The sequence below is a fragment of the Haliotis rufescens genome, unplaced genomic scaffold (assembly GCF_023055435.1).
Source record: "Haliotis rufescens isolate VD_foot unplaced genomic scaffold, xgHalRufe1.0.p SCAF_71, whole genome shotgun sequence".
NCBI classification, from domain to species: domain Eukaryota; kingdom Metazoa; phylum Mollusca; class Gastropoda; order Lepetellida; family Haliotidae; genus Haliotis; species Haliotis rufescens.
The window spans coordinates 1,259,633-1,287,162 of record NW_025964363.1 but is presented as its reverse complement, the minus strand read 5'-3'; the positions used below and the strand labels follow the sequence as shown (position 1 = coordinate 1,287,162).

At 40.0% G+C, this 27,530-nt stretch overlaps 1 protein-coding gene across 1 annotated transcript; it reads right to left on the bottom strand.

Moving 5' to 3' along the window:
- Window positions 1–1,086: 1,086 nt before the first annotated feature.
- Window positions 1,087–26,830, bottom strand: LOC124122593 (MAP kinase-activated protein kinase 2-like). Its single transcript, XM_046485666.2, has 10 exons — window positions 26,558–26,830; window positions 19,780–19,922; window positions 14,826–14,890; window positions 13,976–14,055; window positions 13,148–13,274; window positions 11,550–11,625; window positions 10,778–10,902; window positions 9,112–9,197; window positions 6,335–6,415; window positions 1,087–5,946 (listed from the first exon to the last, which is right to left on the bottom strand). The coding sequence occupies exons 1-10, from the start codon at window positions 26,708–26,710 to the stop codon at window positions 5,803–5,805; spliced, it is 1,080 nt and encodes a 359-aa protein (XP_046341622.1). The 5' UTR covers window positions 26,711–26,830; the 3' UTR covers window positions 1,087–5,802.
- Between the last annotated feature and the right edge of the window lie 700 nt (window positions 26,831–27,530).

Genomic DNA, 27,530 nt, shown 5'->3' with positions numbered 1-27,530 from the left:
CAAATAGTAAAAGATCTACAAGGATGTTGTTAAAACAAACTCTCTGAAAGTCCTTTGCCTTTCACGGTTTTATTTAAATGAATGTTACCAAAGGCACGGACCAGTTTATATTCTGGGGGAAGGGGCTGGGATATTGTATCGAGGTTACATATTTTTCTGCCACAGCTACAAAACCAGATATCATTTTTAAACCATGAGCCTGGTTTGTGGCAGGCAATTACTTTTTTCCCCCCAAGTCTGAAGCATAATTATTTTTTCCCAGATTACCAGGAACAATTTGTTTTTTTCAATACAACCCCAATTCCATACCCCCCACCCCCTCCTCCTCCATCTCCACCCCAAATAGTTGAGTTGATCCGAAATCACTTTCTCACTCACTGTCTCACTGTCAATGCATGCACGTGTGTGAAGATTTGTTTGAACAAGTTCCGAATTTTGACTATATTTTTGTGCCCACCAACTCAGATACCATGCAGCAATTTCAACAAGGATGCCCCACTCTGACACTTCATACTCACACTGAGCCGACCAGTCCATGTTTTATTCCCTTAATGCTGAGTGGGAGGCGGAAGATGTCTTTTGATGTGACTCTTTTGATCCAACCACCAACCTTCCGCTCTTTGGGCAGACGGTCAATCCACAACACAACAGAGTCGGTTTAACTTTAAATTATATAAAACTATTACACTGAAATCATGCCATACTGGAGGCTCAGTCGTCTCAAGGGACAAATATATAAAACAAGCATGAAATGCTCATATCCCCTACCAATACTACTCCATTTTTAGTCTAAGTCAAAGTTGTTGTCATGGAAAGTCGAAAAATAAATTCTTAAAAAATCCCAAGCTATCAAAAGGCACCAGTTCACCACTTGACCTATCTATGTGCTCCGGAAACGAAATGTGATGGATAGGACGGACAGCACCCATTCCTATATCCCCCTTCCACTTCATGGCGAGGGTCAATAATCTGGGGAATATGGAATTTGAGGTAGGAGGAACAAGGATTTAAAACCAACCCAGATGATGAGCCAAAGTTGACAGTCCAGAACACCAGACTCAACTAACAAATGACAAACAACATACATAAACACAGTCATGTTTTATTATCTATAGTACAGATATGGGCTGCTCTGAGTTTAGGCTACAGTTGTTTGTGATTCTAGATATCGATACATCGGGGCTCTTTTCATAAACCCTACATACAGGACCACTACATCCCAGTATTGTGATGAGTAGGTCAGTACCAATGTTTAACATGACTGTATATTTTCAATGTATTATAGACTGAGTTACATAGTTAAACAGTATATTTTTCATTTTTAAAGACAGACCGTAACTCTGACAGTATGTATCTATAAACCTCTGTATATATAGCACAGCAATGTACCTCTTATAGTTGAAAGAATGTAACAATCAGGAGAAATGGACCTTATGGGTGAAAAAACACATTTTGACTTTTCATTAGTATTTAAAACTACACAGGAACACAAAAATACAATTCAAAGCTTCAATTCATATTTATTATAGAGATACATGACATCAAACACTTGGACTCATTCTCTGACGTACAACTGTTTATGTAATAATTGCAGGTTTTAGACATATTGTCTGATGAATTGAAACTAGAGTGAGTGAGTGAGTATGGTTTTACACCGCTTTTAGCAATATTCCAGCAATATCACGGCAGGAAACACCAGACATGGGCTTCACACATTGTACCCATGTCGGGAATCGAACCCGGGTCTTCGGCGTGACGAGTGAACCCTTTAACCACAAGGCTACCCGACCGCCTAAATTGAAACTAGACCTGTATGCTGTAAGGTTTCGAAATAATGTTTTTATTACATTACGAAATGAAGAGAAAAGAATAAGATATTTCTGTACAGTCCACACACTGGCGATCTTCACTGAAGTAAGTTAAGGTGAAACTTTTTTATGACGTTACAGCACAATTGTATCCCAGCACCCATACGGTCCCTTTTCTCCTGGTGGGTCACAGAATACCAACACTACTCATGATACAGACAGCTGACACAAGATTCAGATAACAAAGTAATAACAGACCCTGGAGACTGTCCTTCTGCAGCAAGTAAACTGTCAGTCTGTCCAGGAAATACTCTGAATACAGAAATACACTGGAGAGACATTTGTGTTGATATGCAGACACATTAACCGCAACATAGAGTTTACCACTGACCTTACACTGCTCTTAGGAGATATCACAGGCTATTAAGTATTTAACTGGGTTAATTCCTCGCAGTTTACACAGATTCCTGCTTGATGAATCCTAACCTGTCTCTAACTCCTACTTTTTGTCATAAATTGAATGTTTCAAAGCAGGACAACACAACACATACAATTCTAAGCACTACCAGCAGCACCCTGCCTGTGTTTAATTTATTACATGAATCTTGATAGCATGATGGGTATTTATAAATACCACCGATAGACGATACAGTCCGAGTAGGGTTGACACACTCTATTTACAGTTAATCATACACACAATACAGTTCCTAGAAGTCTTTGTACAATCACAGACCGCTACTTTGTTTTACTGACACTCCAGTCTTGCTTATGAAGTCCGGCTTACAAAGATAAGGCGACGTCTGATAGGAAATAGGTGAATCATATTAAGATTATATTAATCCTTTAAAGGAAAACTTGAAAAAAACAAATAACTGTGTTTGAATGACATTTTTGTAAGTCTGAGTACTGTTCTCTCCATGGATGCCTCTGTGAGTCATCCATAACAGGCCTCATAAAAAAATCAATCACAAACATACAATCTGTACACGAATCAAATTACACCAAACCTAACATTAATTGCATTCTTGTAAACAATATCACTGGTCATTTCTCTGTAGCCCTGTGATGGGGAGAACTAAAATGAAACTCCTTTTTAAGGTACATTTCAGTTAAAATGTAATGAACTGATGTTTCTGTAGTGACAGACAGTGTAATAACAGGTATGTGGCACTAAATCCATGTTGTTTAACCTAAAACAGGCTGACAAATTCACAGAACCCCATATTTGCCATTTCTTTAAATTAAAATCTATGGATACAAGTTCCGCTTTGAATCATGCATCAAAGGATCACGATAACCTCATGCAGAATTTTTTAGAATTTGAGAAATGTTTGGCTCAATTTGGTAAAATGATGATAATGATAGTAAAATCACTTCAACAAACACACAAGGCACATTACTCACAAAAACATATACCCAAACACGAACATAACAAATCTTCATAATCATAAAACTGGTCTCTAAAAGACATTTCACCAATCTACACTTGGCGGAGGATCATAAACAGTCTACAAAACAGAGCAACTTTAAACCAGTTATTAATATTTCCATGCAAATACTTTCGTGAATGACCTTGACCATTGTAACATATTGGTTTGTGGTATTTTTTAATACAAATACTTGAACACAGTTTGTACTGATGGTCAGGTGTATTTCACTATCCAGGTCTTGACCATAAGAAAGCTTCAGCTATTCTGTGACATGCTTTGAACCAACTGTCTAGTTACCTTGGCAACCCAGTTTCACAAAGCAACAGCAGCACTGAGACCATTCGACTGCCTCGGATCAATGGAAACTGATGACGTAACACTTGCATTTCTTTGTGACACTGGACCCAGACATCAAACTTTGCCCCAGTAATAGATGAAACAATTTCAAGGACATTTCTGGAGACAAGGGAGTAAAAATAGAGCAATATTTTTATAGGCAGACATTTTACAAGCAGACATGCTCCATCACTACTCGGAGCAGAGAAAAATGACACATTCAAAGACCCAGTCAGTCAATCATACAGCTTTTCATCAGTTCAGAAATTATTCGTGAACAATTACCTATTTAACATTGATAACTTAAATTCTTTATCTCAACCTACTTCTAGTTGATGTCAGATGCTCACATTCATTATCGCTCTGTCACGCATCCACAACACTTCACAGGCTCCATCCAACCAGGTTCCTCCATCACCGGTGAAGACATTCCCTGCTCTGTAGTGGTGATGTGTGTCTTGTCTTAGGGAGCTAGTTGCCGCGTACAACTGACGGAAGTCAAACCAGCCCTACTCTTTGCTATATGTACACCCGAGCAGACCAATGCTGACAATATTGGAACCAGATGACAGCAAAGCTATGGCACATGATACGCAGGGTTGTCAGTTGTCATGTTGTCAGTGTGATGTAATAAACCGCAGTTGAGCAGATACTAGTATCTAGTAATAAAAGTAGAAATAATAATAATCATGATGATGATGATGATGATGATAATAATAATCATCATCATCATCGTCGTGCTCATTGGTCAATCGGTGGCTTCCCTCTCACTTGATTCATTGGTTAGAAAATAGCGGCTACACTGCAAAGTGGCTGTATGTATTCACGGGTGATGGAAGAACGTAGCTGTGTGTACAAGCTGTGGGTGACCATGTCTGATGTTCCTCAGGGAGAAAGGTCACACCGACTACACATAACTTCATTAAGGCAATTGGGTACAAACAGATCAATATAGGGAATCTGCTTAAAATGAAAAGCCCACCAAACAGAAAAAAGGACCTACCTAGTGCTTGACACGGTGTAGGCAAGTCTTAAGCTTTTCATAGAATTGGTGGAAAAACGATTTGAGTAAAAGCAAGTCCAAGGGAGGCAACTTTGCAAGGAACCTCATCGCCGCTTTACAACAGGCTTCTCTCCCCTGCCCTCATCCCAGAGACAAGATAATTCCATAAATGGTAAATACATGTTATAATTCCTTAAACTCATTCCTGTCGTTTGTTTGTCTCAGCTGACAGAAAATACCTTAAAGAACAAATGCATTTCACTGTAACAAACATCTTGACTTCACAAGGAGCAGCATCCAACGGAACAACAATAACAAGCATAAATAAACATTGTGTAGCATGTTCAAGAAAACGTTATCTTCATAACTGTTTACCAACTCCTCAGCCGGCACTTTGATGTGGGACTGAAGACCAGGGCCCCGTTCCACAAAGTGATCGTACCGCTACGACTGTCGTAAGTCTATGTGAAAGTATGGGAGTTACGACCACCTTAGCGCAACAATCACTGCTTTGTGGGGTTGGGCCCAGGAGGACTGACTGGGATGGTTGTAACCACATTCCCGACCACGTCACATTCATGTTTCGAAGATAATTCTTACAAACACCATCCAACAAAAAGACAATATTGACAATATCATGAACGAAATCCTGAATACTTGTTTTCTGTTACAGACCAGGATGCCGTTGTACAAAGAGATCTTAGCACTAAGGTGGTCGTAGCTCCCATACCTTATAATAGACTTACGACAGTCGTAGCGCTAAGGTTGCTTTGTACAACGACACCAAGGAGTCCATTCAACAAAGCTATCGTAGTGCTAAGGCGATCGTAACTCCCATGCTTAAACATAGACTTACGACAATCATAGTGCTAAGATCCTTTTGTTGAACTGGGACCAGGAGTCAGACAATTGTTTCCTTTTTGTGAGGGTGTGCATCTTCAAACACTGTCTAGAAAATTTGTAAAACAAAATATGTCATTGGTCTGTGTCATTCATCTGGCATAGATTCTAAATGTGAGTCATCAAACTGCCCTGCTAGGAGGTCCATGTTATCTGTTGTTCCCCACCAAGTATCTGCCAGCAGCCCCCGGCTCCACCCGCCCTTTAACACTGTTTAATATATATCTCCTCAATAATTCCTAAAGGGTAGTGTAACAAATGAACATCTCTCTTGGGGTTCGGCCTGCTGGCTGTCATCGGATGATTCAGGCGGATGAAGATGAGTCTATGACGCCTCTGCCCCTTTGGTCTTGGTTGATTGTGTTCGCCGTTTTTTCAAAATGGGGTTGTTGGAATCGGAGAGGTTCTTGATGTTGACACAGTGGTCATAGTCCACTCTCATTGTCGCCAGAGCGTTGGTCATCTCTTCCTGGTAATGAGAGTGAGTGAGTGAGTGAGTGAGTGAGTGAGTGAGGTTTTACACCGCTTTTAGCAATATTCCAGCAATATCACGGCAGGGGACACCTGAAATGGGCTTCACACATTGTACCCATGTCGGGAATCAAACCCGGGTCTTCAGCGTGACAAGCGAACAGTTTAACCACAAGGCTACCGGATCGCCCCTTCTGATAACGAGAATAGGCCAAGAGTGATTTAATCTCATCGTACGACAAGCATAGGTAATTGGGGAGAAATTACCGTATCAGTATCAGCAAAATCATGATCTAATGTAACTTCCATACTGCTGTCCGCCAATCAGAATGCAGAATTGGAAAATGTCATGGTAGAATTATCGTGAGCCATTCAGTCCAACCCACCTGCACGTCCATCCAGACATCTTCCTCCTCTCGCAACACCCGCGCCGACATCAGGGGCGTCGGAGGCACCATTGAGTAGTTCTGGGAACAGAGAACCACATGTTACATCTTACATGTTATATGTTGCATGTTACATCACTTGATCACCACAGTGTCCTGCCTGGAACAGACACACACTATCTGCAGTAATGGTATGTGTACATTGTCATGTAGTTTTGTTGTTACCATGGTTACATCACTTGATCACCACAGTGTCCTGCCTGGCACAGACACACACTATCTGCAGTAATGGTATGTGTACATTGTCATGTAGTTTTGTTGTTACCATGGTTACATCACTTGATCACCACAGTGTCCTGCCTGGCACAGACACACACTATCTGCAGTAATGGTATGTGTACATTGTCATGTAGTTTTGTTGTTACCATGGTTACATCACTTGATCACCACAGTGTCCTGCCTGGCACAGACACACACTATCTGCAGTAATGGTATGTGTACATTGTCATGTAGTTTTGTTGTTACCATGGTTACATCACTTGATCACCACAGTGTCCTGCCTGGCACAGACACACACTATCTGCAGTAATGGTATGTGTACATTGTCATGTAGTTTTGTTGTTACCATGGTTACATCACTTGATCACCACAGTGTCCTGCCTGGCACAGACACACACTATCTGCAGTAATGGTATGTGTACATTGTCATGTAGTTTTGTTGTTACCATGGTTACATCACTTGATCACCACAGTGTCCTGCCTGGCACAGACACACACTATCTGCTGTAACGGTATGTGTACATTGTCATGTAGTTTTGTTGTTACCATGGTTACATCACTTGATCACCACAGTGTCCTGCCTGGCACAGACACACACTATCTGCAGTAACGGTATGTGTACATTGTCATGTAGTTTTGTTGTTACCATGGTTACATCACTTGATCACCACAGTGTCCTGCCTGGCACAGACACACACTATCTGCAGTAACGGTATGTGTACATTGTCATGTAGTTTTGTTGTTACCATGGTTACATCACTTGATCACCACAGTGTCCTGCCTGGCACAGACACACACTATCTGCAGTAACGGTATGTGTACATTGTCTTGTAGTTTTGTTGTTACCATGGTTACATCACTTGATCACCACAGTGTCCTGCCTGGCACAGACACACACTATCTGCAGTAACGGTATGTGTACATTGTCATGTAGTTTTGTTGTTACCATGGTTACATCACTGTTCCCAGCAATAATAATATGGAAGGCAGAATTTCCAGGCAAACAGTGTACGGACTAACAGGTAACAAGATAAACAAAATGCGATACTGAACTAGTTGAACAGAATAAAACCGGTAGGAAAGAACAGGAAGAACAATACCAGGAAATCCATGGGGGCCAATGGGATCTAGGAGTGAGTATTGTTTTATGCCGCTTTTAGCAAAATTCCAGCAATATCATGGCGGGGGACACCAGAAATGGCCTTCACACATTGCACCCATGTGGGGAATCGAACCCAGTTTTCGGCGTGACGACTGAACGCTTTAACAATTAGGCTACCCCACTGCCCTAAGTGGGATCTAGGAGTGAGTGAGTGAGTATAGTTCCACGCCGCTTTTAGCAAAATTCCAGCAATATCATGGCGGGGGACACCAGAATTGGGCTTCACACATTGTACCCATGTGGGGAATAGAACCCAGTTTTCGGCGCGACAACTGAACGCTTAAAAAACTAGGCTACCCCACTGCCCTAAGTGGGATCTAGGAACCCTCAGTGTAGCAACATGTTTTTATAAGCAAATAATAGTCAAAAGTCAGCATGCTAAAAGATAGATTTGGGCTTGTAGACCTATTGGCACAAACTAGGAACTTACAGACTTTCTTCATGTGTCATGTTGAAAAGAGTGAGTCCATATTTGTTGCAATGAAATGAGTGTTAAACAGAAAGAATAACCTCACCATCCATGAACTACTGACATCATTACTGAGTAATGTGCAAGCTTTAGTCCTGAATGCAATCAACACTTCCTGGTATTGCAAGATGCAGCTTGCATTCCAGGGAGACAACTCTTCATGGCCTAGTGGCATAGTGTCAAGCTCCTCACAGTGATACCCCATTCACGGAGCTCTCTCTACCATCACTGCCACCCACCAGCTCCCAACTGTGCCAAGTGGCATTCCAGGGAGACAACTCTTCATGGCCTAGTGACATGCTGTCAAGCTCCTCACAGTGATACCCATTCACGGAGCTCTCTCTACTATCACTGCCACCCACCAGGTCCCAACTGTGCTAAGTGCCCTACATAGTCCATGCACAGAGTCGAACACACAGCCAACAACTTTTTTTCACAAACATATGATGACTGCCAAGACGCCAAATACGTTTTCCTCAGAGAAATAGTTATGTTTGTCATTTTAAATTTATATTTCATTTCAATTATCATGTAAATAGTTTAGAGAGAATAAAAGGGGAAATTGGACTGTTTTTCTTTTGTAACAAATGTTATATTTTTGATAACGTTTGTTACATCTGACCACTTTCTAATTGGCATTGTGTGTTCATGTTTTTCTATTTGTCTGCAATCTGGAATCAATCTGATTAAACAAACATAAAACAATCCAGGAAATAAACCTTCACTAGAATGGCCTTCCTGCAGACATACACTGGAGTCAGAGCGAAACGTTTCAAGATTCTTGTACATGTAATGAGTGCTTGCACCTGACTGGGAACAGGTTGGACCAATCATATCAACACAAACACTTTTACCAGCAACACTTACTTTAATCCATTTGTTCTGCATCACCTCTGATATCGAAAGTCTGTGATCTGGATCTGTTCTAAGTAAACCTCTAATCAACTCTTTTGCTGAAAAACAATTATAGGCTTATGAGTTAAACAACCTTCATCCAGATGTACACATGTACCTGTAGTAAGAGGTACCCTGCACCAATAACACATTTCAAAAGAGGAACGTTTTCTGTACACCTCACACTTTCATTACTTCTTCTACGGAAATATTTGAGTTAGATTACCAAAGTTATTATACCCAGCCACGAAGTGGAAGGGGGATGTAGGAATGGGTGCTGTCCATCCGTCCGTCCGTCATGTTTTGTTGTCGGTGTAGAACTCAAAAACCATGAGAGATATCTTAACCAAACCTGGCACAAAGATAGGTCCAGTAGTGAACTGGTGCCTTTTGATAGTTTGGGATATTTCATACTTGTTCCATTACCCTTTATGAAAATATCCCATGATTTTAGCATCAAATGTCAACAATCTGCAGCACATTGTGCGTGAGTGTTTGTTTACAGTTTACATAATCAGGGCGAACTGGGATTCGAACCCAGAGTTATAGGTTTCTGGCATGCCCAAGGGACGCAACTATCCACAGCCAATCACAGCGCCTTAGACGACTGGGCCACCCGTGCCCCTTTTGAGGAAGGAGGTACTGAGGTCCGTGACATTTGCTGGTACAGTATTTGAATACAGTAGGAACCAACTTAATCTTTCTTTTGATGTCAGCGCAAAGGGTGATGTCCATAACTGCTTGATGAGTACACGGATCCTAGTTTTTGTTTTTGTCTGTTTGTGTAATATTGCATCCCATACGCATGCAAATTCAAAATGGATGAAAATAATTAACACTGCGAGTCCTGACTGAAATAAAACTCAAAATAGTATATTGTATGTTACAAATAACGGACCTTTCTTCAACCGAACACTGAAATAACATCTTTGAGAGGCATTTACAAGTTGGAGTACTAGGTAAGGCTAAGATATAAGGATGAACAACTTGATTACAATTAGGAACAATGTTTCTGTGTAGGTTCTAACATCACTTGCTTGATAATGGTGTTAGAACCTACAATGAAATGTCGCTCCAAATTGTAAAAAAGAGGTTGTTCATACATATATGTTATCCTTACTTCTTACACTGAAATCTCCCTCAACATCAATCAGCAAAATGATTGATAATCAGGTGAAGTCTCAGAGCCCTTTGTTCAGGCTATGGACCTTCCAAATGGTAACAGCGAGTTAAATAGACACAAGCATGAAATACTCATATCACCCACCAATATAACATATTCGGTTGTGTGCAAGGCAAGAAATATTGTACGGTTTTCAAGACCTGCTCCGGAAACGAGCATTACAGCCATTTTCAGTCTTAGTCAAAGTCATTGCTATGGAAACTCAAAAAATGAAATGTTAAAAAATCCCAAACTATCTAAAGGCACCAGTTCACCACTGGACCTATCTATGCGCCAAGTTTGGTTAAGATATCTCTTGTGGTTTTTGAGCTCTGCTCCAGAAACGATACATGACAGACATACGGACAGCACCCATTCCTATATCCACCTTCCACCTGAATTGTCATGATTAATTTTGAAGTCCATTGGGCTGAGACAGACATTGCAAGCACTGTATTTTAGTGAAAAGTTATCTACCATCCGAGGACACCCGACTCCACTCGGGGTTGGGGAACTCGTACTGTCCATTACGGATCCGCTTCTTCATCCCCGGGGAGATGGCAGCACCATGGTTACTGTAGAACGGAGGATAACCACAAAGTCTGAAAGGAATGATGAAATATATTACATGCAATACCATAAATGATTCATCAATAATAATACTACCAACACTTCTCTACTTTTCCAGTCACCCCTAATGTTGAGTGTGGACAGTGTTTCAGTCTCATCATGGTTTGTCAGATTGCTGTTTGTTAAGTTTGTTCCATGTTGTCTATCGCCGCACTCCAGCGATATTCCAGCTATATGACAGTGGTCTGTAAATAATCAAGTCTGGACCAGACAATCCAGTGATTGACATCATGAGCATCGAACCATGCAATTGTTATACAATAACAAGCATCAACCAAGTCAGTGACACCAACCCACCCCACCACAAACATGACAAAACCCCACCCCAACCATGACACCACCCCACCCCACCACAAACATGACACAACCCCACCCCAACCATGAAACCACCACACCCCAACCATAACACCCCACGACCCCACTCCAACCATGCCACCACCCAACCCTTCTCCAACCATGACACCACCCCATCCCAGCCATGCCACGACCCCACCACACCCGTGACCCTAACACTGACCCACCCATGACACCACACCACATCACACCACCCATGCCATAGCCCCATCCCACCCACCCCTACCCCTACCATGCCACCTCCCAGAGTGAGTATAACACTTACAATATATACATGATAACACCCAGGGACCACATGTCACATGACTTGTCATACTTCTCGGGCCCCAGGACTTCCGGTGCTACAACACAAATGGAGATGAGTTTAGGCATTTACAAATCACAGAGGACGGTCTCAAAATACAGCAGTTTTATCCCAGCTTGTCAGCTTCAATGATGTAGATTGTAGGGGTGAAACGATACAGCAAGGTCACGATCGGTACGTATCACAATAAATAGGTAACGATACAACAGGTATGGCGATACACATATTTACATCAAATCATGTGGAAACTATATATTTCTGAGCAAAGGAAAGGCTAGCTGTAGACACATGTCTGTAGTGGCTATTTTTAAAAAAAAGCTAATTACAACACATTTTGCAATATCTGACTGACAAAAACCCTGGGTAGGGCTGGATGTCATTTGGGGAATAGTTAGTAATATATTTTAGCAAGTCTATCATCTGGTAATGATACAAACTCCTTAATATCAAATGGCACCAGTTCAGTATGTGCTTTATATATAGACATGCAATGTTTGGCAAGGAAATATTTAACAGTTTATTTGTTATACTCCATAAGTGAATCCACCCTATATTAAAACTTAAATCCAACTTGTTGCCATGGAAACGTAAAAAATAAAAAATTCTAAAATTCCTAAATAGCAAAAGGCACCAGTTCAATATGTGTCTGGTAAATATGCAAAGTTTTGTTAGAAACTATTGAATGGGTTTTGAGTTATGCTCCTGAAACGAAATCTACCCTATAGAACCTAAGTCCAACTGGTTGCCATGGAAACATAAAAAATAAAAATTCATGGTAGACATGCAGTTTTGTAAGAAAGTATTTAACAGTTTTTGAGTTACGCTCCGGAAATCAGCACCACCCTTATAGAACCTAAGGCCAACTTGTTGCCATGGAAACATAAAAAATAAACAATTTTGTAATTCCTAAATAGCAAAAGGAACCAGTTCAGCATGAGTCTGATAGACATGCAAAGTAAAGTATTGAAATATTTAACGGTTTCTGAATTATGCTCCGGAAATGATTTCAGGACGCACGCACACACACACTGACGCACGGACGGACGGACGGACGGACGGACGGACGGACGGACGGAACCCATTTCATTATCCCCGCCAAGTTCGTTAGGGCGGGGGATAACATATTGTGCATTGTATCATCACATGAAAACTCACGATGCACCGGACCACCAAGGTATCGTTTCACCCCCAGTAGATCATATATATTTACCCCCAACTTTGGGTATGTATATAATAATCAGCATAGAAAATTGAAATCCAAAATAACATTGTGTAAAGCAGTATGCTTGAATGCCACTTACCAACATAATAGGGTGTATAGCAGTGTGCTTGAATGCCACTTACCAACATAATAGGGTGTAAAGAAGTGTGCTTAAATACCACTTACCTACATAATAGGGTGTATAACAGTGTGCTTAAATACCACTTACCAACATAATAGGGTGTAAAGCAGTGTGCCTAAATACCACTTACCAACATAATAGGGTGTAAAGCAGTGTGCCTAAATACCACTTACCAACATAATAGGGTGTAAAGCAGTGTGCCTAAATACCACTTACCAACATAATAGGGTGTATAGCAGGGAGTTTGTAAGGACTTGTAGATGCTGATTTCTTTCGCGAAACCAAAATCTGTCAACTTAAGCACTCCCACTTCACTACGCTTTGAATACAGCAAATTTTCCGGCTGAAACACAAAGATTGTAACACTTGATATGACTCACATCCCGGTGCTCAACTGATGCTCGACTCTAATGGAGTGAGTGAGCGAGGTTTTACACCGCTTTTAGCAATTTTCCAGCAATATCACGACAGGGGACACCTGAAATTGGCTTCACACATTGTACCCATGTCTGTAATCAAACCCGGGTCTTCAGCACGACAAGCGAACAGTTTATCCACTAGGCTGTGAGTGAGTGAGTGAGTGAGTTTCATCACCGCATGTGCGCTGTAGCGGTGGAGTCTCAGTTGACATTCAATGAAACCCATGGGAACAGGTATGGTGCTGACAAACCAACGACCATCCTCAGGGCAGATCTGGAATTCAAACTTATGATCACGGATCAGTGGATCCTGGTGATCCTAAGTGATGCAACTCTACACAGCAAATTACAGAGCCTTAAATGACTGAGCCACAGGTGTCCCTCATGAATATATACAACAAATGATAGCAAATGGCACTTTTAAGTTTTTCAAGTAACTTATACAGGACCTAACTGTAGCATTCCACATCATCTTGCAAATCAATGTATCATTACCGACAAGTTAAAGCTACTTTCTACCATAAAAAATGAACACAGATTACCCAGAGATATTTTCTTAATATCAACTTACCAACGCTAAATATTTCAAACAAAATGTTCAGCCGGCCATAACAGTGCGCCTTACCTTCAAGTCTCGGTGTGCAATGTTCATGGAATGAAGATGCTGAATGGCCTTGGCTATATCACATATAACCGACGCAGCCTCTGCAAGCAAGTAAATTCATCATTAATCAGAAGCATGGGCTTCACACATTGTATCCATGTGGGGAATTGAATCAGAGTCTTAGGCTTGACGATCATACGTTTTAACCACTAGGCTACCTGACCGCCCCTGGATTAGAAATAATGTTCTGGAATTACGAAAGTGAATTTGAACATTGAACACCAGCATGATGGCGTGTCAGGTCAATGACTGAGGGATGCTCAGGTGATGAAGACTGCACGTTCTCCACTGCAACCCATAAGCACTGGGGATCGTAACATAAACCCCTGACCAGCACATTCTGGCACATCTAAGGGAGGCAACTCTTCTTCATGTCATGTTTTTCACCATTGCCGAGGACGGAAAGCAACTGCTGATTTTGTTATATCTTAAATGTCCACCAGTGACGTGAAATATGTTGTCCTGTCTTGGAGCGTTTTGCATAGTTGCTCAAAGTTACTTCTCCAATATTTATCGATAATTGATCGTTATTTAGTCCGGCCAGGCCTAGTACCAATGGTTAATGGCATCACAATCAGTGCTGTTCTTGTACACACCTACTTATCAATGTAATAAACCCTTACAATAGGGATAAGCCCCGGAAATCAATGGCTGACAATCTTTCCCGGGCACAATGACACACAGAAGCCAGGTGACAATGCAACCTCACAATCCTCCTTTGAGTCAACTCTCACGACAAGATGGAGGTCGTGGGTCCTTCCTATTCCACCCCAGGAGTTAACTAGATCCTAGGAACATCTGTCCCCCTTACCTCTCTCTGTGAATGCTGAGTCTGCTCGCTCCTGGATCCTCGTGAAGAGCTCTCCGCCCTCCATGCTGAAAGAAGCCGGAGATAAATGTCAGAACAAAGTTGCAATCTGTTTATTCACTTCCCAGGCAGCTTCCTCCCTCTGGGCGTTACCATTAGGGTACAAACAAGGATCACTTTAACGTTATTCTTATGAGAGCTGGCCAAAAAATTCTGAGCCTAACAAACAAAACCAGCAATTGTGAAAGTGTTTTCAATTTTATTTTTCAACAAATCTCCCTTCTTCTTAATACACTTCTCATATTGATAGTGAAGCTTGTCAATTCCAGTCAGGAAGACGTTTTCTGAAATCATCCCGAAAAACCCATTCATGGACAGCTTTGAAGTCATCATTGTTGTTATAGCGCTTTCCATGAAAGTTTAGGAAACAGGTGGAAATCACTTGGTATGTATGGAGTATGGAGAGTGAGGAAGCTCTTAGAACCCACACTGTCACACAGCAGCCTTTGCAAGTCAAGAGGTGTGAGAAGAGGCATTGTCATGAAGCAGCAGTAGTACTCTAGCAGGGTGTGTGTGGGTGGGGTGGAGTGGAGTGGGGTGGTGGAAGGGTACTGGTGGGGTGCTGGTGGTGGTAGGGTGGTGGAAGAGGGGAGACTTTACCACAATGGATGATGTAAATGTTATTATTTTTGGGGAAGGCTTTTCCATAAGATTTGGGGACGAATGCGGAAACGAGTGGGGGAAGACAATGCAGAATTAGTATTATTATTTTTATCCGTGTCATCCAACCCCAAATGTGAAATTGCTCTGGTAATCACACAAGCAGTGTTCATACTTCAGTTATTTAATTACAAAATATGTTTAATACACTTTTCAGCAGAACCTTCTCTATACTGCGTATTGGAGCCTATAGTTGACTCTCCCGTGTGTGGCCCTGTCTTTCAATCTCTCCATCCAAGTAACACATCAGGCATTGAAAATTTATGAAAAATGTTACTTGACCTTGGGCAAGTATGACCAACATTCTTCCTTGCCCTATTTTAAAATGTACTTGCTCAAAATCAAGCTTATCAATTCGATAAAATGTTACATCTGCAGAACAGAGAATCAGAGATACTGTGTTTCCTCGCTATTGCGCCTCTCCACGTAGCGCTAACTCGGTTATAATGCACTGTAGCACATGGCTTCCAAAATTTACTTACATATTTAATAAACTCAAGTTTAACACTGACACAATGTTTTTCCCCTCAACTCAAAAAACATTATCAGGTGATCACCATGAGCATGTAACACCGGAAATACCAGTCAACTAATCTGAAATAAAGTACGCAATTTAATCCCATTATTATTCTACCCTGGTATCTGGTTATAAAAATGTGTTCATTGTATATCTGGATTTATGATTGTAATATATTTTATTTATTTTATTCAAAATTTCATTCGACTAACAGGATCGGGTGGTCAGGCTTGCTGACTTGGTTGATGCATGTCATCGATCCCAATTGCATGGATCGATGCTCATGATGTCAGTCACTGGATTGTCTGGTCCAGATTCGATTATTTTCAGACCGCTGTCATATAGATGGAATACTGCTGAGTGCGGCATTAACAAAATTTCATTCAATGTTTGTTTCCATTCATTTCCGCGAAATCATGTGTGAAGTGATCGGTATTAACAGCGTCAGATTATCGCTACTGACGCCTTGAAACAAACTTTAGTTGCCAAAGCATGGCTACATGTATCATAAATGCCAAACTTTGTCATATTTGTTGCAGTTTAAGTAGTTATGTGTCAACAAAGTTTTCGCGATTGAGAGTGACTGAGCCTCAACGGTCACTGGTGTATTCAATTAAAATATTTCTTCAAAGCTAGTCCTAACGAAGCTTCAAAAGTCGGCACTAGACAAACCTCGCATTACAAATTCAAAGAAATGCAGTCAACTGTTCATCATTCAATTTCCGAAAAGCATGTGCCATGTATGGAATGTTACTCCGATTTATCAATGAAACAAGCCTGGTTCTCATTGTTGACCTGCCTGACTTCGAAGTGCATTAATCCCATTGGTTGACTGCCATTCTGTGACACTTGCAATATATTAGCCAATGAAATATTGTAACATGATCACATGATTATATATTATTGTGAAACTTGAAGCCAGGTCATTTAGTGTGCTCTACCTGTCCACTGACATGCTAGAAAACGCATATTACTCGTCCGACATCTTACTTGGCACGGGCAATGGTATTGTTTAACCCCTGCACATCCCTCCGATCGGGCAAATACCTCCATCCAACCAAATAGGTCCCTGGCTCAAATGTTCAGAGATTGATCAGACGGAAAAACCTTTCGTCCTGTCAATCATGTGAAGAAATGACCTCGCAACACAGGATACAATCGTCTGTACATTAGTCCCACAACTTAGAAGCACCTGACAATACGACACAGACACAATAGGCTCAGTCCTCCTAAGGAGTAATACACCAGCCCTCTTATTTCCGTCACCACAGCTCAAAAAGTTTTTTAAACCCAACCTGTCCTGCAACATTTTCACTAGCCCTCTTAAATTTTACAAAGTTTTACGTTTTCGCTGATTTCCATTTTCTGTAATTAACCTTTGAGTTGGGGATATTTATGACAGACAGTACAAAATAATTCATAGTCATTGCCATGTATGTTCCTCTCCGCCCATTCAAACCATGCGTGTTGCACAGTTCATTGTTTTTTTACAGTCTGATCTTTGACAAAATGTCCTTTTTTCGGCCTATTTGGTAACCAAGTCATGTTTTTCTCATCAACGCCACCATCCCAATTCAAAAACTTTATTTATATCACCCATTTCCCTCAAATAATCATTCATTTTTGCTTTGTCATTTGAGCGTCAGTAACGAGTCGTTTACAACAAAACTAAATATAATTATCTCCCTTTATAACTCATTTCGAGACCTGCTGTGCAAATGCACTTTCTATTTATTTCTTCAACAGACAGTTGTCAAGTATGTTGTCTATTTATGATATAAGCGACATGGAGATGACATGATATGATTGAAATACGTACTCGCCCAGGAGGAAGAACGTTTGTTCACTTCTTTCTCACCCTGCACATGCTGCCACTCGTCAATACAAGCAGGCAAGTTTTATTTTTCGAGCCTGGCGTTGCCCCAAAACTTACTGCCCCAATGCACATCAATACAATTACTTCACACTCTCATACAAAGAATATATGCACACACAATACAGAACATGAGCAATCCAAGAATTATGAACCTCGAGCGTTGAGTGAGTGAGTGAGTGAGTGAGTTGGGTTTAACGCCGCTTTTAACAGTATTCCAGTCATATCGCGGCGTGTCAGCTTAATGTGGGAGGAAAGCCCGAAGTGGTGCAGGTTTTAGACGTTTACCACTTCGGTGAAACCCTAGAGCACGGGTATGGTGCTGACAAACCGAGAAACATAATTGGGGCGAACCGGGATTCGAACCCACAATCATAGGTTTCTGGCGTGCCCAAGGGACGCAACTCTGCACAGCGAATCGCGGCGCCTTAGACGACTGGGCCACCCGTGCCCCCCCTCGAGCGTTGAACAAAGTAATAATGCATAGGGAGATAACTCTGTATTCATCTGCATGTAGACCACTAAAAATTAAGTCTGAAGATCAGTGTTCGCGTTTATCGGTAAAATTAGCTTGGATTGGTAATTCTTGTGATTGCGAGTCCCTGTGGACCGGCAAATAAGTCTTTTGTAAACCTTTTTTGTTGAACAAAACATTGACAATATTTAAATATATTATATTTTTCAAACAAGGAAATAGTGCAAGGAAATAATATGTCACTTTGCTTAAGGTTAAGGTTATTTATAGTGACCTAGTCTTGAACCAAAGTGAAATATTCTGATATGCCCAGTGTATTATATCTCAACGACAAACACCGTTTTTTACTAAGAATTTCTTAAACTAGTTGTAGTTTGTAATTTAAGAAATTCTTAGTAAAAAACTGCTCTTTTGTTAATGGTATATCACCACTACTTGTCTCGACTTGTTTCACACCATCTCAAATACAACTAGTTGTAGTTTGTAAACTAAATGTCCCTGCCCAGGGCACTTCATTTGGATACCTAGAGTAACCCCTGGGACATATATTACTGGATAATTGAGGATGCTTTGAATGTTATTTCTGTCAGTTCTCCAAGAGTCTGCCAAATGTTAGAGGAAAAGCTCTGTGTCCAGTGTTCCTGCTGGCTATTGAAACTGCCAGTCCTGACGGAAATAACAAGTCCCCCTAATTTTTGTCAGGCCCAACTTTCAACAAATAAAAACACTTGAAAAATTACCTGGTTTTCAACTTTCAACATCTTGTTCAGTGCCATGCCGTAACCTCTGAAGTAACTTAGTTAGATCTACATGTCATTCACACAAAGCTCAGCCACAATATTTGCTCCTTTTTTCTCTCGAATATTTCGATACTAAGTCACTACAAATATATACTTAACCTCGAAACAAGGCGAAATGTTATTTCCTTGCACTTAAAATAGACATTGGAAGCCCTTATGGTAACAGACAAGCTGACTTCATTCGAAAAATATACTTATGTGAATATCGCTGATGTTTAGTTCAACAAAGATTTTTAAGGTACTTTATTTGCCGGTCCACAGGGACTGGCAGTCACATGAATTACCAGTCAAAGCCTAATTTTACCGGCAGAAAACTGGCAATTACTAGTAAACGTTAACACTGTGTGTCACAGGTTGTAACGCAGTAATCACAAATAAGGGCAAATTAATTATTAACACTCACATGTCAACAGGCACATTATCAGTTGCTTCACTGGACCTTCAATGCCACATCTGGCACTGATCAATAAATGATCAGCTCTCATCGCGGAAGTATCATTATTCTGAAATATCTGGGATAGTACATGATCCTGTCAAGACTAAGGGACACAACTCTACAAGAGACTACTTACCAGTCCATAACAACCAGTAGACATCTCTGCCCTGAGTAGTTGTTTTCGTAAACATCGATAATACGAACTATGTGACAGCAGCCATGACAGGCTCGAAAGTGAAGGTCGACCTCTCTCCGCGCTTTAGGAACATCTCGCAGCACCTGTGGAGCAGAAACACAATTGTCAGCAGTCAACTCCACCACTGTATCCTCAGCCAGCAGTGTGCAACATCATTGGGCCCTTTCCCCAACTTTGACTGACCAAGGGAATGACTGACAGAAGTCAATATTAGCCAATCAGAAGGTAGCTTTCTTGTGCTTTACGGCACTAGTTTCAAAGTGGCGACTACGCTTTAAAACATTTTGAAAATGCACGATTAAGATATGAAAAGTGAACAAAACAACATTCTGGAATGGCTAATAGATGGCCTAGATTGTATGGAGTCAGTCATAAACATGATAAAGCCTGCAGTGATTAGAAAACACATTGCGACTGTCACTTTCCTGATCTGGTAAGAGACACTCTGATTGGTAGGATGAAGGGTCGTTCTGACGTAACCAATAATGGGATGGCCTCAGATCTTTGTTCAGCAGTAGCGAGAACTAAGACGTGATTTTAATGAGATTGGTCAAAAATAGGAATAGGTTCCCAGTATTTCACACCTGTCTCACTCGTGGCCCGAATGGCCGTATTGTTTTGGCAATTGGAATGAAGACCACTTAGCCACAGACGACACATGCATACAGAAAACCCATCATGTCTGCAGCAGACAACATTTGTATCAAAATGTAACTCGATCAACTTTATAGACTCACTGACAATAAAAACGCCAATACCGTATTCGATGTAATAAATAGCGCCCTGTTTTAATAAGCGCCCACGGTGATATTTGATAATATATTGGCTTGTGAACAATTGAATATATAATATGCACTCGTGTGTTATATGCACCCTTAATTATGGGCAATTAAATTCTGGAAAAATATATCTGTCGTATATAAACATTTCAGGCTGTCAGCATAAACAACAAAATTTATCTTTCAACTGTTTTTTTCACCAAAATAATATTCTAATAAGAGCCCCTTATTTCTAATTTTGAGAGCACCCTGGGTACTTATTACGTCGAATACGGTACCATACATGTTGGTTAACATATGAATAATTACTCATATTCAAGAGATGTTAGATTGTTTCGATGAACAAACACATCACATGTGATGTCATAGATCCATGACTCGAGATGCACCATTTCTCTTGTGCAGGATTAGCGTGTAAACTTCGGAAATCATGTGCAGCATATCATGATAATAATAAAAACACTCTGTGGTAACATTTGACTGATTGTTAGTTTTGTCATTAAGTGGTACACATTGGAAACATCCCTTCTTAACATACATACTTCTCTATGTATTTTCTATGGTTCACGTTTCTTTTGGGGGTGAGTATATATTGTTATAGACAATGTAGCTTCAAGTTCAGCCCCTGCATAAACCAGACACTTTGGTCCGATGTCCGATGTCCGATGTCCGAACTGAAATGGTGTTTTACTGTTCATCATGAAACATCTATTAATCATTATTTTTAAACAAACCACAGCAGCATGTTTAGATTTTAATCACACTCTGCACAGTATAACCGGCATATAGAGGATATTTTATGTGTCGAGTAAAATATCATGTTCCTTTCATTGAGTGACGGGGAGAAAGGAGATATTTTTCACGAGATGAAAGAAACATGATATTTCACGAGACACATGGAATATCCTCTTAATTATATACTTTTTGTGTAGTTGTCTACCGGGAAATTAAATTATTTCATTACAAATGTAAAACCTTGAAACATAAATTCTCCCTACCCAACACACAGGGACAGTTCATCACCCTTTGTATTTGCAACTAAAAATGTAGTTTCGTGTTTGCAAAATCATAAAAAAAATATGAACAATAGTAACATAAAACATTTAGGGTCGCAAAAATTATGTATCATACATAAAGATATGATATACAAAATTAACTTTAACCAAAAATATTCTTGAAAACTTCGAGACCATTGTTGGAAGCAAAATAATACACGCTGGTCAAATAACAAAAATGGCGCTTTGCGAAACCAAGTTCAATGAGAAATTTACAGTTAATAATGGAACATTTTCAAGGGAATAACAAATGCCATGAAGCAATATTAACTCGGTAAATGACCATCTATCATTATTTTGCCTTGTCAATGTGGAACAAACGTGAAAAGGAAGTCAACAGTTTGTGAGAGGGCCAGACACTTTCCATAAAGGGAGGCAATTTGAGGGGAGGTCACTCTTGTATGACAATAGTTCCATGAAAGTGTTATGTTCACTGAAGTGAAATATCATTTGTTATGTTAACTGCAATGAAAATCTCACTTTTCTCAAACTCAGTCTTTCACACTTAAGTATATAATAAACTGCACTTCCCTTTTCAAACGACACATATTGCAATACTGTTTCTATGTTCCGGTATATTGGGTAGAAATAACATAACAATTTTTGTTAATGCATGTATTTGTATTGTCTTACCCTAAAATCTACAGAAATTAATTCACAAATAATGTGTCCCTCGAAACTGATTGACAAAAGGATGGAAACGCGGAAGTGTTTTTCTCTTGAATTGTGATCTTCCATGTATCTATGACTACAAAATGGTGGCGACTAACCGTGCTGAGAAACATACAATCAGGTTAAAAAACTTCAGCTCCTAATATATCGCAATACAATACCTGTATCGCAGCATATTGCAAAACCAACTTTTTGCCCATAAACAGCCCTAATAGATACCTATTAATGTTTTTTATGACACGACATTCAAATTGAGTTATTAATTCTCCAGGCTCTGCTTTGTTTTCATAAGATATACTCCCAGTATACATCAGCTGTTTGATATTCCAGTCCCTTTTTAAAAAAACAACATTGTCTCTCTCGTCTGGTGTACACACACACTACCAGTTCATATGTCTAACGCCTTCCTAGATATATGCAGTGATTGTATCAGATTTCCGCATTGCTGTTCATGTATATTCATGTATGCTAACACCATCATCAGCCCATATACGATAAACTGCACATAGAGATTCATATAATACGACATATTGCCAAATGACTTGCTCAATCAACCTTGTTCACTAACTTAAAGCTAATGAGACATGTGGGAATGTCCAACATAACAATGATAGTTTAATAATTGAGTTTTCAAACAAAATTCATAGCATGATGGTACAGCAAACACTGAAGCATGTACACACATTCAATTCACATGTAACCATAGTAACAGGAATTTGTCATCCATTAATTAAGATTATTATAATTAAATTTGTGATGGGACAGGCAATGTGACAACTGCATAATACCACTAAATATAACTCCATACATTCTTTGGTTTAATACAAGACAAAAAGGGTCTGTGCGTATGATACTTAGAAACTTAATTGGCCAATCAGCTGACGAACAAGCAGGAAAACAAATAAAAAAACCTTTCTGATTTGAGAACAAACATAGTGATTTCCTAAGAACAACATATACTTTTTGTGTTTATTCTGTTAACTGGCATTAAGGAAGTTCACAGGAAATACAATAAAACTGAACCAACTCAAGTTAAATCTTTTGCCTCCAATTTTGGGGTATAAATAACGTGACTAAATGGTACTAGTATATATTCACAATCATGATAACATAAGTGAGTAGAGCTCTTGTCTTGGCCCCAGCGCTGACAATTCACAGGATGTAATGAGTGCTTGAATGTCATTGTTTATATACTTGTTACAAGTGCTGCTCAATAAACAGTGATGTTGAATACATAGTTGTTTGTTTTCAGCGTATGTCGAAGTTGGTATTTCTGCTAACCAAAATGTTTTATTTTATAAATGCGAGCAAAGACCACTTGCATTTTTCTAATTTAATTCACGCGCACATGTACAGATTCTAGTACTTTTTGGAGTTGAGTCCCAATTTGTCTCTTATTTGCTGTGATTTTTCAACATTTATAATGTCTGAATGCGGGCTGGTAACTTTGAAGATGGGCTGGCAACACTTATGGGTCCCATGTCCGACAGTCACTGCAAGTGCAATCAATGGAACATGTTAGTGGTGCATTGTACACGTGCAAACAACCTAGAGAGATGAGCATTTGATCAATTATAGGTCCTGCCCCCATGAATAGTCAAATGTTGATTTATACAGCGTGGCATGGCGTGGTGAGGGTGTCTTGTCCACTCTTCTTACAGTGCCTGGCCCAGTTCGACTCGCATTGAAGGTGGCCTTTGACTTTGGAGCACAAGTCCCCCGATCATGTTGAAAATGTGCGGTTTGCTGTTTACATTTGAATGAAAACGGCTGAGGAATGACCATAAGTTTCAGTATTCAGGTCAAAATTCAAGATTTTAAAACAAAAAAGTCTAAAAACGGCCATTATGAGATTTTCTAAAATGGCTGCTGTGGCGGCCATATTGAAAACAGGATTCAAAACTCTTTAACAAATATTGGGGTCTTGAACAAGTATGTGATGTTTCAGCTTCATTGATCCAGTGACCCATGAATATCCTGGCACAGAATAGTTCTATAGCAACCCATTCTTGCCGTAAAAGGCGACTATACTTGTTTTAAGAGGTGACTAACAGGATCGGTGGTCAGGCTCGCTGACTTGGTTGATGCATGTCATTGTATCCCAATTGCATAGATCGATGCTCATGATGTCAATCACTGGATTGTCTGGTCCAGATTCGATTATTTACAGACTTTCATCAGATATATAGAATAGTGCAGAGTGAAACAAACAAATATTTTTTTGTTTTGTCAAACTAATCCAGGCATGAAAATCAGAACTTACAAATCATGTGATGGTTGAAAAGCAGTCTTTGGCTATCATTTAGGGAGGTGGTTGTTCACGAACACAAAAACTTTATGGATATTAATAACTTCATTGTAGTATGTTACACGGTTTAAGGGTTTTATTTTGCTATTCATTTAATCTTCATTACAGAAAATGATTTGGGTAAACAGGATGATCAACGTTTGATATTATCAGGTGGTAGGTTCCTTGACGTCGGTTATCATGGTTATAGTCTGTGTCTCATTGGAATCATTATGTTTCAATATTAGTCTTAATGCCAATGACAAGGAACGACTTGCCCTCACTCTTAATGCTGAGCACTGCAGACATGGTACACAAACATTTATAATGACAAGGAACAAGGAACGACTTGTCCTCACTCTTAATGCTAAGCACTGCAGACATGGTAGACAAAGATTTATAATGACAAGGAACGAGGAACGACTTGTCCTCACTCTTAATGCTGAGCACTGCAGACATGGTACACAAACATTTATAATGACAAGGAACGAGGAACGACTTGTCCTCACTCTTAATGCTGAACACTGCAGACATGGTAGACAAAGATTTATAATGACAAGGAACGAGGAACGACTTGTCCTCACTCTTAATGCTGAACACTGCAGACATGGTAGAGAAACATTTATAATGACCAGGAACGAGGAACGACTTGTCCTCACTCTTAATGCTGAACACTGCAGACATGGTAGACAAACATTTATAATGACCAGGAACGAGGAACGACTTGTCCTCACTCTTAATGCTGAACACTGCAGACATGGTAGACAAAGATTTATAATGACAAGGAACGAGGAACGACTTGTCCTCACTCTTAATGCTGAACACTGCAGACATGGTACACAAACATTTATAATGACAAGGAACGAGGAACGACTTGTCCTCACTCTTAATGCTGAACACTGCAGACATGGTAGACAAAGATTTATAATGACAAGGAACGAGGAACGACTTGTCCTCACTCTTAATGCTGAACACTGCAGACATGGTAGACAAACATTTATAATGACAAGGAACGAGGAACGACTTGTCCTCACTCTTAATGCTGAGCACTGCAGACATGGTAGACAAACATTTATAATGACAAGGAACGAGGAACGACTTGTCCTCACTCTTAATGCTGAACACTGCAGACATGGTACACAAACATTTATAATGACAAGGAACGAGGAACGACTTGTCCTCACTCTTAATGCTGAACACTGCAGACATGGTAGACAAACATTTATAATGACCAGGAACGAGGAACGACTTGTCCTCACTCTTAATGCTGAACACTGCAGACATGGTAGACAAACATTTATAATGACCAGGAACTAGGAACGACTTGTCCTCACTCTTAATGCTGAACACTGCAGACATGGTAGACAAAGATTTATAATGACAGTCAACAAAATGTAGATCTATATGTCAACAACATGGCACCTGCTCTTACCTTAATCAGAATCTTAAATGACCAAATCGTCATAAAATAACACATAAATAGTTATAATGTTATAATAAAACTGTGTTCCTCAAGGATGAATTTGATTAAACTGGGTAACCCTGAAATGGAGTGTTTCTGTTGATCATGAAATATCTATTCATCATTATTTTGAAACAAACCACATGTTTGGATTTTAATCACATTCCATTGATGTTTCTCTTTGAGGAATACACAGCCTGGTGTGAAGTTCAATGACGGCGGTTCAATATGTAAAGAAGGCCACACTGTTGAACAATGTCGCAAGGAAATGACAGGGAAACGGACAAGAAGTGGGAGGGGTCTCCCTTGAATGTCATCCATGACTCCGTCATAAAGTGTGAAATACTTTCTCATGATCATTCATCAAAAACATCACAATTATATAAAACACATTCAACGACAGACATATGACTACCACATCACGTGGGGGTAATGACATAAATTTTCAGAGTCGATTTCCTACCTTCAACGCAAACTTTTCCCCAGTCGCCCGTGAGAAACACTCGACCACTTTTCCGTTAATCCCTAGCCCCAAAACACTGCCTGTTATCCTATAATCGTCTGAAATTGGGTTCTTCCTTGGTTGTAGGGGCCTCGAATGACTATCGCCCATCATCTTGGACACTATAGATCAAATTTGAACTAAAAAAAATCAACTTTTCGTCGGTAGTTTCAGAATATCAACCGTATATACTCGCTATGAAGCGAGCAGGCGGATGTGTGTGCGTCGACGCAATCGGAAGTGACGTTATGAGACAGAAATAGCATCAAACGCGCACCTGTTATGTCCAACAAAACTTGCCTAAGCAGTTATGTCCCTTTGATACACACAAAGCAGGAATATGGTGGATTACATACATACTTTATCTAGGTTACTATCTTTTCAGATTTCGCAACAATGACAAAGAACTTCTGACGGCCAGTTCGATGCAATTGCATGATGTTTAACAATCTGTGCCAATGCGATTATTAATAAAGTACAGACTATTTTCTTTAGTTGTTAATATGATATGTTTGCACTCGTATGGATTATAAACAGTGCACATCCGTAAGTACGACATATGCATAATTCCCAGAATTTCGCTACGCAGAACCTTACTGAATCACTGGAAATGTTCAATGCAAAGGGTGACCGTGAAATAGTGTTATGGAAGCTGTCAGACATGTGGAAATGGAGGACAACAAGCCTTATTTCTTACAAGTCTGGAACTTCTGACATGATAAATACAAAGGTATGCATAAATGAGCGAAAATGGCTGATTTATTTTATCTTCAATAGACATGAGCACGTATCTGGCCCAAGACGAGCCTTTGCCATAATATATGTCAGTACTAATTCTCCTAAGAAAATCAGCTTGCTCATCTTTAAATATAAAAACCGCTTCCATAAACCCTATGAAATCAGACTTTTTGACACATTTAGCCCTGTAGTGAGT